The 11,619-nt window shown below is 41.1% G+C and overlaps 1 protein-coding gene across 14 annotated transcripts in view; it reads right to left on the reverse strand.

The window, feature by feature from the left end:
• The window catches only part of DYSF (dysferlin), a 234,033-nt gene that overhangs the window by 37,095 nt on the left and 185,319 nt on the right, over window positions 1-11,619 (reverse strand). For all 14 annotated transcript variants that reach the window (XM_011945196.1, XM_011945191.1, XM_011945193.1 and 11 more), the window contains one exon: window positions 4,778-4,876. In XM_011945196.1, coding sequence (XP_011800586.1) covers window positions 4,778-4,876 — 99 coding nt within the window. The remainder of the gene's footprint in view (window positions 1-4,777; window positions 4,877-11,619) is intronic.

The raw sequence follows: 11,619 nt of genomic DNA on the forward strand, positions 1-11,619 counted from the left end.
TTCAAGGAGTGAGGAGGAGGTATGACTACCCAAAGAATTATTTCTTTATCTCTAAAGTACAATAATTATATTAGGATATGTCTCAGATTGACCAATTTTTGTCAGTTTTTCCTGACACACCATGAACTTTTTCAATATGTGTATTCATTTCTTTCATTTCAGTAAGGTTTTATCAAACCATAAGGGTTTTTGTTTATGGGGTTTTTTTTTTACTATTTTGGTTGTCTTCCTCAGAGACTCCAATTATGCAAATGTTAGGTCTCCTTTCCCTGACTTCTATATCTGTCATTTTTCTCTTTGTTCCTTTATAACTTTTTCATTTTCGTTTGCTTACTTTTATAGTTTCTGTCCTCTGTGCCCTTGGTTGTGTTTTCCATGTGGCCATTCTGCCCTGTGCTCCTTCCAACTTCACGTTTTCATCTCTTTCTTTCCTGAGTCCTGCTGGCTCAAAGTTTATCACTCATCTTATCAGTCCTTGACTTCTTTCATTTTTGCTTTGCATTCTGACTGCCCGTTTCAAAAAGGTTCACAGCAAAGCATTTCATATCAATTGCTCCTTGGCAAAATTTTTCAAGTAGGTATATGTCCTCTTCTATTGATAAGTTTTAATTTTGATTTTCTTTCCTTTTTTGCAGGATTTTTGAATTCAGGTTACACCATGTTTTCAAAATTATTTCTCACTAAATGAGTTGAATTTTCCTAGTCCAGCTACTTCCTTTGCTCCCACCACAAAGGCAGACTGCTTCCTGTAAATATGGCTCATTTATATAATTCTTGTTTGTGTAGCTCCACCTCTGCTTCTCTGAATCAAACTAGGTCTAAAAGGCTTCTGTCATCAGCTTCAACCTGTCTCCAAAGTTTCCATATTCACGGTTATAAACAAAGGATATAACATTTATATTTCATGGTGAAACCTCACTTTCAGGAACTGTATTTTGAAACTACTATGAATATTTTCACACACACACAAAAGTAAAGAGAAAAGATAATAAACCCCCACGTAACCATTATCTGTCCTAAATAATTATCAACATTCTTCCATTAGAAAGTATATTTTTGCTAGGGCTTTCTGAAATCTGCTTCCACTCTGATCTTTCAACATTCTGCATGTATCTTCTCTTTATTTACTGCTGAGTGGCCTCTAACCAATTTCAGTTGTCTTTGAGCAGCCCTTACATATATTTTGAAGTTTGTGGCTTCTATTTGTTTCCAACTTTTCTGAAAATGGATTTTGTGGGTTTGAATGATTTCCAAGAGAAAAGGGGAAAAATGCTGACTTATGCAGCCATGTTCATACTGAAAGTCCCAATAAAATATTTTTTAAATTTCTAAGCGGTTGAATTTTTTGTTTAAACTTTTGTTATTAATTTCTCATTTTATTGCATTATAATCTGTCTTGTAAGATTTCTGCTTTTGGTAACTTACTACAAAACTAATATGTGATCAAATTTTATAAGTATTCGCTGAGCCTCAGGAAAAAATGTATTCTCCATTTTTTATTATTTTTATTCTCTATTTTAAAGCTATAATTTTAACTTCATGTAGCTTAGAAAACATTTACCTTGTTATTCAGATCTTTTATCTTCTTATTTATTTGTTGTCTGCTTGATCAGTTAAGGAAAATGGTGTAATGAAATCCCTACTGCAACTTTAATTTCTGTCATTTTGTGCTTTTATCTGTGTGAGATATTAGTTTATATATTCTTATCCATTTTTGCTTTAAGTATTTCTAAGCTTTACTATTCTATGCATAAATATTTGAGAGTCTTTTCATTGAAATGTACACCTTTTATTTATATGAAACACTCTATTTTGCTTCCTTTGCTCTTTACTTTAAATTCTGTTTTCCTTTGGTTTACACTTACCTTGTTTGCTAAAATATTGTTTTCCAAAATATTTATTTTTTAGCCATTCTAAGTTGTATTGTTTTAGATGTGTCTTTTAAAGACAGTACAATGAATTTTGACTTTTGATATAGCCTAAGAGCCCTTATCACTTAATGGGGGAGTTTAGTCCATCTTTATTAATTAGGAACATGAAGATGTTTTGTTCTTTCTCTACTATGTGTTTTCTGTGATTTCTGTTTTTAATGCTTTCTTGTTGTATCTTTTGTTCCTATATTTTTCTATGTAGATTAGGAGTTGTTTCATCCCGCATGCTAGTGATTTCTAAAATCTGTTTTCCTGTACCCACTGTGTGCTCCATTCTCTCCATAATGGCAGGCTATTTTTCAAAGACCCATGTTGGTGATGGTGGTTTTCTTCCATTTACTTATCCTTAATGAACCAGCGTTTCTTCCAGGTCTAGTTTTCCCCCAGAAATAGTTTGAATGCATTTTGCTTTGGACAGCCTATTTTCACTTGGATGCTGTCAGAAACCTCCTCCAAGAGGTCAAGCAGGAGGGCTGGGTGCCAATTCGGTATCCGCACCTGAGGGAGCAGTGAGGGGCCAGGGCCATGGGCCATGGGCCACCCTGACAGGAGTCCTCATTCTTGCTTGGGTTGTCTGACTTTTTGGCAAGGCCACAGGACCACATGCCAGACCTAATGTGTCAGACCTTCTTCCTGGTACACAAATAGTTCTGTCTCTTTGCCCAACCTCACACACCCAACTACCAAGTCGAGAAAGAACTTGCTGCCTGAGGATCGCGGCTGCTGCTGCCTGTGCCTCATCTCTGAGCAGCCAGGTCTCCAGGCACAATTCACCAGGCAGGCCCATTGAGCAGAGACAACTTTTGCCGCCTGGTGAAACTGCCCTCCAGAGTGCCTAGCAGAGGCTCTGCGCCAAAAGAATCACCTGAAAGCCCAGGCCACCTGCTACCCTGACAAGGGTAGCAACTCTCTCTTATCCAGTCCCTTTCAAAGGGCTCTTGGGTCCTTTTCTATGTGTCTAACAGCCTATGCCCACCTCTCATTTTCTCTTCTCCAAGCCTGGGAGGTAATTGCGGGGTACAGTCTCCCCCATTTATAATCCAGAAGTAGTGTTGCCAGATTTAGTAAGTGAAAATACACAATTCCCAGTTAAATCTGAATTTGAAATAAATAACTGATACAGAACAGGGTCTGGGAAGTGCTCGGTAGGGGACAATGGGGTCCCGGGCAAGGGCTTCACCTCTGGGCCTGTGCCCACAGACCTAGGAAGGACAGGCATTTCTGTTTTCCTGCCCAAATGTTGCCTTTCCCAAGACCATACTGGCCTGCCACACCCCCATTCTGTGCCTATAAAAACCCCGAGACCCTGGCGGGCAGGAACACAAGTTGCTGGACATCGAGAGGAACACACCAGCGGAGGAACACAGGAGCGATGGAATGTCAAGAAGGACCCACTGGCGTGTCAAGAAGGACCCACTGGCGTGTCAAGAAGGACCCACTGGCGTAGGAGCACACCAACAGGCCCCAGCAGGGCGGCAGGCCATCGACCGGCGGAACAACGCGGAGTTTGGTCCGGGTGGTGGGAGGAGAGTCCAAGCCGCTGAGCAGCACGACTCCAGGGGGGAAAACCACCTTCCCACTCCATCTCCCTTCTGGCTCCCCAGTCTGCTGAGAGCTACTTCCACCCAATAAAACCTTGCACTCAATCTCCAAGCCCACGTGTGATCCAATTCTTTCGGTACACCAAGGCAAGAAACCCTGGGATACAGAAAGCCCTCTGTCCTCACGATAAGGCAAGGGTCTAATTGAGCTAACACAAGCCACCTACAGATGGCTAAGCTGAAATAGCACTCTGTAACACACGCCCACTGGGGCCTCAGCTGTAAACATTCACCCCTGGACACTGCTGTGGGGTGGGAGCCCCACAACCTGCCCATCTGCATGCTCCCCTAGAGGTTTGAGCAGCAGGGTACCGAAGAAGCCAGCCACACCCCCACTGCACGTCTTGTGAGGGGGATAAGGGAACTTTTCCTGTTTCATAACCAGTAATTTTAAAATAAATACGCCCCGTGCAATACTTGAAGCATGTTGATATTTTAAAACTATTCATTGTTAATCTGAAATTCAAATGCGGCTGGGCATCCTGAATTTTGACTGGCAACCCTAGCAGGGAGATCATGCAACTCCTTTAAGGAGTAATTTCTGAGTCACCTCTGATTATCTTCTTTAAAAGTAGTCCACTTCTTCAAAGCATAATTATATTTGTATAATTTCCTCAAAATACCACAATTTGACTGACTCATTTCTGGTTTTTTCCACAGGAACAGGGTTTCCCATATTTTCAGATTTGTAGGTAATTTTCTGACCCAATTGTAGGAGTTAGGGGTCAGGAGTACATTCTCAAACTGATGCTCTTTATTTTAACACAAATTTTCTATTATAGAAAAGTTCAAATAACACTGAAAGACATGGAATAGGACAACAAATCCCTGCCTACCCATCTCCAAGCTTTAACAATTTTCAGTGTCATGCAATGTTAATAATGTTGACTATTTCGAAAATCAGTCAGGGGGGCCACCCTGTTTTGGGTGGTGGCGGGGAAGCTGGGGCATGTTAACACTGATCATCTCACCTCTAAACACTTCTGTATTCTTTAGCATTCTCCCGGGAATACTGTCTTGGTTATCCCAGCCCACACTCGCTTCAGGCTGTAAATCAGTGGGTGGTTTTCTCACCCAGCTGGTCTAGTAGCATTCATCACCCTCAGACACCGAATGAGGAGGCAAATGCAAACAGATCTAGTGCACGAGCTCTCTTTCTGTTGTGTCTCCCACTGCCCAGCACACACACACACACACACACACACACACACACAGAGCGACCGTCAGAATGAAGAGAGGTCTTACCTTCAGGGTGTCAAAATCCTTCTCCAAGTAGGAGCCGCACTTTTCCCTCTCCCCTATGGAGGCAAAGAATTTGCTCCACCAATCGATAAACTCTTCCTCCTGAGTGGGTAGAAAGAAAAAGACCATTTCAGAAACAGGACTTGCCAAGGAGCGTCCTTCAGAGTTGGAAACCCTCCCTCTGCTGCTGGGCTGCTCTGGACCACAAGGCTTTCCTAGGGGTGATTTGGGGGAGCAGAGAGAGGAAACCTCCGCCTCTGCAGGGGCAAAGACTGCAGACTGAGGAAGAGGTTTCAGCATTTGGTTGGTGTTGAGAAGCAGAGGCTCTAGCCCTAGCTCTGCCCCCCAAGCATGTGTGTTTCTGTCAAACTCCCCAGCCTCCCTTTTCCTTTCTGTGAAGTGGGCATAAGCATCTTTGTAGTTCCTGCATCACAGGGACCCAACACACTGAGACCAAAATCAGAAGGTACATAGGGTAACTCTTAGGGGAAAATGTCAATAATGTTTTATTTATGAATAAAATGCAGGAGACCCAGGAAAATTCAGACCCAAAAGAGTTTTATCTATTCTGCCCACCCGTCTCCCTACCCAGGCAATAAAGGAAGCATTGGAAATCAGCACTTAGCCTCCCCAAGGTCAGATCAAGGCAGAGTCCCTGAAAATCAATTAATACTAAGTACCCTTTATTCCACAGACACTGCTAAATGTGAGATATCAGGTGAGAAGAGAGGAAGTGTGTGACAGCACATTTTCTGTGTGACACCTGCATCCTTCCTCCAGTCACTCTTATTTGCAGGAAAAGGAAAACAGGACTGTTGTGGCAAATCCTGACCTCCCCACCTTTTAACTCCTCCTATACACAGTGTGTCTGCAGGCCCTCTTAGCTCTGGTGTCTAGAATATTCCTTCAGCTGTGTCCTGTCTCGGGGGGCAGGGTGTCCTGTCACCTAGAGGGTCACCAAGCTCCCTGAAAGTGGGATGGTCAGTCCACCCCAAAAGCTCACCAAGGTCTCATCACTCAGTCTGCGCCCATCTATACCATTAGAGCTCATCTGGTTTAGTGGGAAGGGCCAAGTACACGGCGTCAGGAGCTCATTCTCGAACTCGCTTTCCTCCTCTGTATGAGAAGGTAAGCTAGAAGATCTCCCAGGAGCCTGTTCTGATTCTCCACCAGGAACTGAATATCTATCACAGAGTTTCTGAAAATGCTCGTGGCCCCTTCAAACTAAAGCCAAGTGCTCCGAGCTCTGGCTTACTAAGGGCAAACACAAGCTGGAGCCCGGTCAAGGGTTCCTGAACAGGCACCCTGGGGAGAGGGTAGGATGAGGTTCTCGAGTCTCCACCCGTCCTGGAAGTGTGGTCCTAACACCCCTTGTGTGGCCGGGTGGTCTCCAGACACACCACACAGGGAATGTGTACCAGAGTGAGGCTGAATCTGCAGCCAGGCCCTACCAGACGACCCACTTACCTGGAGGGTCTTCTGCAGCCAGGAGAGAGGAAACAAGGTCAGGTGGGGTAGGGTACAGCATGGCAGAGCTTTCTGACTTATAACCACTCTAGAAAAAGCTACCTTAGCGCAAGGCAGACCCAAGCCTTGATGTTTGAAGTTCCATTTAAAGAAAAAGATGCTATGGGTGACACACATATACGGATATACATATCAGACTCACAGGATAAACCACACGCAGAAGAACAGACTTACACAGTCACGTCCAAGAGAGATGTGCATGCTAAAACACACACACGCCCCCACAGAAACACACAACGGCACATACTGGCACACAAGCAAACATGGACACTTAGGTAGAAATGGTTAGAATGGAATCCAATTTAGCTGTTGAGTGCCCCTAAATCTTTATTTTTCTTTCAGCCCAAATACTTAAAGATTTGAGTTTATAACTCAGGCTCAGGGTCAGGCACAGACAGACAACCAACCAGTGAGTTCTGTACAAAGAAAAGACAGGAACAAGAATTGTGGGGAAGGTATCACACTTCCCTCAATCCTGAATAACCAAGTAAATTTCCAAAGGAGTCAGAGACAGATAGTCTGAATAATACCATTAACAGTGACAACTAAATAGACAAACATTATGTACACCAAAAATAGAAGATATACCTTCTTTTCCAGCACCTTTGGAGCACTTAGAAAAAAATAAAAAAGCCACAAAGCAAATCTCAGTAAAGTCCCAGAAATAAAACCACTATCAGTCACATTTTCTGACCACACTGCAGTAAAACTACAAAAATGAGAAATTTTAAATAAAATACTAATCTTTTGGAAATTTAAAGGCATATGCTTAAAGCCTACCTGGTCAAAGAGAAAATCAAAACTAAAATCTCGGATATTCAGGAAATACCAACAATAGGAGATACACGTCCCAAAATGTATGGGTTGTAGCTAAGCCTGTATTAAAAAAAAAATTTATCTTAAGTGTTTTCACTTGCATACAAAAAGAATGAAAATAAACTACCTGATAATTCAAGAAATTGGAAAAGGCAGAAAGACCAAAGAAAATTGTAAATAGAAATGAATATATTAGAAAAGAGGATATTACAATTGATAATTAAAACCCAGAGCAAGATTTCAAAAGACCATTAAAATAGATAAACGTTTATCAAATCTAATTTTTATAAGTAGATATACTATTAGGAATGAGAAAAATCAAATAAAAAGATATTATTGGAGATAATGAAAATATTAAGAGGTTTACGAGGCTGAAACCAATGGCAAGATCTTAGAAAATGTAGATGAAGTGAATGATTTTCTAGGAAAATAAAAATTGCCAAAATTGATTCAAAAATAGTAGAAAACATGGAGAGATCAATAACCTTAAAAGTGGAAAAGATCTCAATGAACTACTTCCAAAAAAAGACATGAGGCCAAGATCATTTCTCAGGGGGAAAATTCTATGTTTCAAAGAATAAATCATTCTTTTTTCCACAGCATAGAAAAAGACAAAAGTTTTTACATTCGTTTATGAAGCAAAGATTGACAAAGCAACACACACACACACACACACACACACACACACGGATTAATCTCATTCCTGAAGAGAGACATAAAGATCCTAAATAAAACACTAATGAACAGATGGCAGCACTCAATCTGGCATGGTGAAGCTGGGTTATTCCAGAATAAAAGAGTGGCTCAGCATCAGTGAGTCAGGAGAGGAAACCCACAGGATCATCTACAGCAGAGGTCTGAAAACAATGGCCTACTGGCCGGCCACCTAGTTTCGTAATTTAAATATCAATATCTTCTGTAGCAGCTTTCAGCTACAATTGCAGAGTTGAGTCATTGCAACAAAGACCTCATGACCCCCAAGACTAATATACTTACTACCTGACCCTTTAAAAAAAATTTGCCAGCCCCTAGTTTATAAGATGCAAAACAAAAACAAACAAAAAAAACGGACATTTAAGAAGTTAGAATTTTTCATTTACTCTCAAATGAGCCTCTCAGTGAATTAAAAGGAAGCTTTCTTAGCATCATAAAGAATATTTTAAAGCAATAGTCAGCATTGTGTTTGACAGTATCAGGCTTTCTCCCTTCTGGGCTTTTGCACATATAGGTGCCTCTGCCAATAATTTTCATGTGACATAGACATAAAGAAGCAGTAAAGCAGGGTGGGTGAAGCCAGGACCCAGAAGCTAAACTGCCAGTGTTCAAATCCTGCCACACTCAGTGGTGTGACATTGGGTCACTACTTAACCTCTCTTGGACTCAATTATCTATAATGGAAAAATAATAGTGTCAATTTGACAGTTATTGTGAGGAATCAATGAGTCAATATCAAGAGAGTGCTCAGAACTGTGCCTAGCACATAAATGCAGTATAAGTGTTTCTTGCTCTTACTGATAATAGTAATATTGCTGTTGCTGCATGGACCTGGTTAGCTTCTTGGCCAAGAGCTAATCTCCAAAAACTGCTGGTGGGCACGGATGGCCACTATCATTCCAGAATGCAAATCGGCTGCACATTTCCATAGCCTAAAAGAACATGCACTTTGACACAGGAATCTTATTCCCGAACTCTATGCAAAGAAAGTAATCATGGGTGTGCATAAAGATTTTACTTCATTTAAAACAGTGAAAAATTGGAAGCAACTTAAGTATCCAACAATAAGGAACTATTTGGATAAACAGTACATCCATATGATTAAACATTACACAACCTAAAAAGCGATGCTGGGAAAATATATTTACTGACATGAAAAGTTACTCACAACTGATGAGATTTATAAAGGGCTAAAAAATAATGTGATCTCATTTCAACAAAAGGACTAAACCCCAAATGTTCATAGTGGTACTCTGAATGGTAAAATTGTACATGTTTTATTCCTTTTATTTTGTATATAACTCAAAAATTTCCAATTCTTCATTGTATGCAAGTATTCCTTGCATAGCTTTAGAAATTAAAAAATTTTAAATAAAGAACAACAGCAAGATGCTTCAAAACACACTACCAATAAAGTGAAAAGACAACACACAGAATGGGAGAAAATATTTGCAAATCATATATTTGATAAGGGATTTGTATCCAGAGTATATAGAGAACTCACAACTCAATAATAATAATAAAAAATCATCCAGTTTTAAAATGGGCAATGGATTGAAGTTGACTTTCCCCAGAGAAAATACACAAATGGCCAGTAGCAGCACATGGAAAGATGCTCCACATCATTAGACATCACAGAAATGCAAATCAACACCTCAGTGAGAAACCACTTCTCACCTGCCAGAATGGCTATCATCATAAAGTCAGATAATAAGTGTTGGTGAAGATACGGACAACTTGGAACCCTCGTACACTGCTGGCGAGGACATAAAGTGTTGCAGGCACTTTGAAAAACAGTTTGGCAGTTCCTCAAAACATTAAACATAGAGTTGCCATATGGCCTAGCAATTCCATTCCTAGGTATATATCCAAGAGAAATGAAAACTTATGTCTACACAAAAACTTGTACATGAATGTTCAAAGCAGCATTATTCATAATAGCTAAAGGGTAGAAAGATCCAAATATGAATCGACTGATGAATGGATAAAGAAAATGTGATATATCCTTACACTGGCACATTATTTGGTAATAAAAAGGCAATGAAGAACTGATACATGTTATGACATAGATGAACCTAGAAAACCTTATGCTAAGTGAAAGAATTTAATCACAAAAGACAACGTACTGTAGGATTCCATTTATATGAAGTTCCAGAATAGGCAAATATATAGAAACAAAAAATATTTAGTGGTTGCCAGGGGCTGGGAGTGGTTGGGAGGGACTGCTCACTCCTTAGCCTCTCTAGGACTCCATTTATCTAATCTGTAATGGAAAAATAATAGTATAAATTTGACAGTTATGAGGAATAAATGCTCTTCAGTACTTTTTTTGTGGTTATAAGGATATTCTAAAATGGATTATGGTCATGGTTGCACAACTCTGTTAATATACTACAAACCATTAAATTGTACACTTTAAATAAGAACCTGTATTCACATGGATTATCTCAATAAAGTTGCTAAAATTAAAAAGAACAAATGATCAAATACAACCATATAACATCAAACAAAAGAATAAAAGCAGGAATCTCAAGTGTTTCTTTCTAAGGAAATAAGAGTTCAATTTTTTTTTTTAATAGAACAAGTTATTTACCACCAACGGGACCTAAATCTTACCATGCTCTGTTTTCCCCAAGTTCCCCACTTGGCTACAATTCCCTCTTCCTTCAAAGTTCCAGGTGATGTCTGGTGGCTGCTGTTCCCCAGCAGACTCACAGCTGCTGAGACAAATGGCCTGTGACCTTCCTCCCAGCCACGCCAGCTGGCTGGCTGCTCAGTGACTTTTGCCCCCATTTTCTTCCTACATCCCACAGGTAAACCCTCTTCTAATCAATCACTCGCACCTTTAACAGAAATTATGCATGTGACAGAATCATGATTTACATATTAACTAATATTTTCTTGGTCCTACAATGCTTTGTTTACCCCCTCGCCCTTTCCTTCTCCTAAACTCCTTGTGCCTCTCTTGTTCCATTGTACTTCTGGCCAACGCCACCTGGGGTTAAATCCAGCTCTTCTCCACTTCGCATCAGGTCCCCACAACCAAATGTGGCTGAAGAAAACCATGAAACCAGCTGCTGGGTCTCACACCAAGTTCCTGGCACAGCTTCAAGGGGCCCCCATGCCACCCAGCACCCCATCTCACTTCCCTGGCCCTTTACTCACCCCTTCTCCTGATACCACCTGCCACACTCGCCCTCTCCCCAGCCCTCTAGCACCTCCTCCCTAGACTCATGCTCAGCCCATGCAGGATGACTGCAGCAGTTTCCTAACTTGCCTCCCCACCTTTACCTTTGCTGTCCTGCTCCCTGAATCCATGCTCAACCCAACAGCCATGTACATCGGATCCTGTCACCCTCTGTGCACATCCCTCCAGTGATTTGTCAGCTCACCCAGAATAAAACTAAAGCCCTTGTAATAACTTCTAAAGTCTCTTGTGATCGAGCCCCCACACCTCCCTGATCTCACGTCCTTCCGCTTTCTTCCTCACTCATGCCACTGCAGCCAACAAGGCTTCCTGGGCCTGAACACTTCCAGCATCCTCATGTCCTTCCTCTGGCAGGAACACTATTCCCCCTGATAGATCCCTAAGCCACTTCCTCACTTCCTTCTTGTCTTGATTCCAGTGCAGCCTTAGTCTCACCCTCGTTATTGTCCATATTGTAAATCACAACCCCCTCTCAACAATTCCTATTCCCCCTTCATTGCTTTTTCTCCATAGTGATTATTGCCATCTGATATCCCATAGGTTTTACGTGGGTAATATTTGTTATATTTGTTAATTGTAT

The sequence above is a fragment of the Colobus angolensis genome, unplaced genomic scaffold (assembly GCF_000951035.1).
Source record: "Colobus angolensis palliatus isolate OR3802 unplaced genomic scaffold, Cang.pa_1.0 Scaffold24, whole genome shotgun sequence".
Lineage (NCBI taxonomy): Eukaryota > Metazoa > Chordata > Mammalia > Primates > Cercopithecidae > Colobus > Colobus angolensis.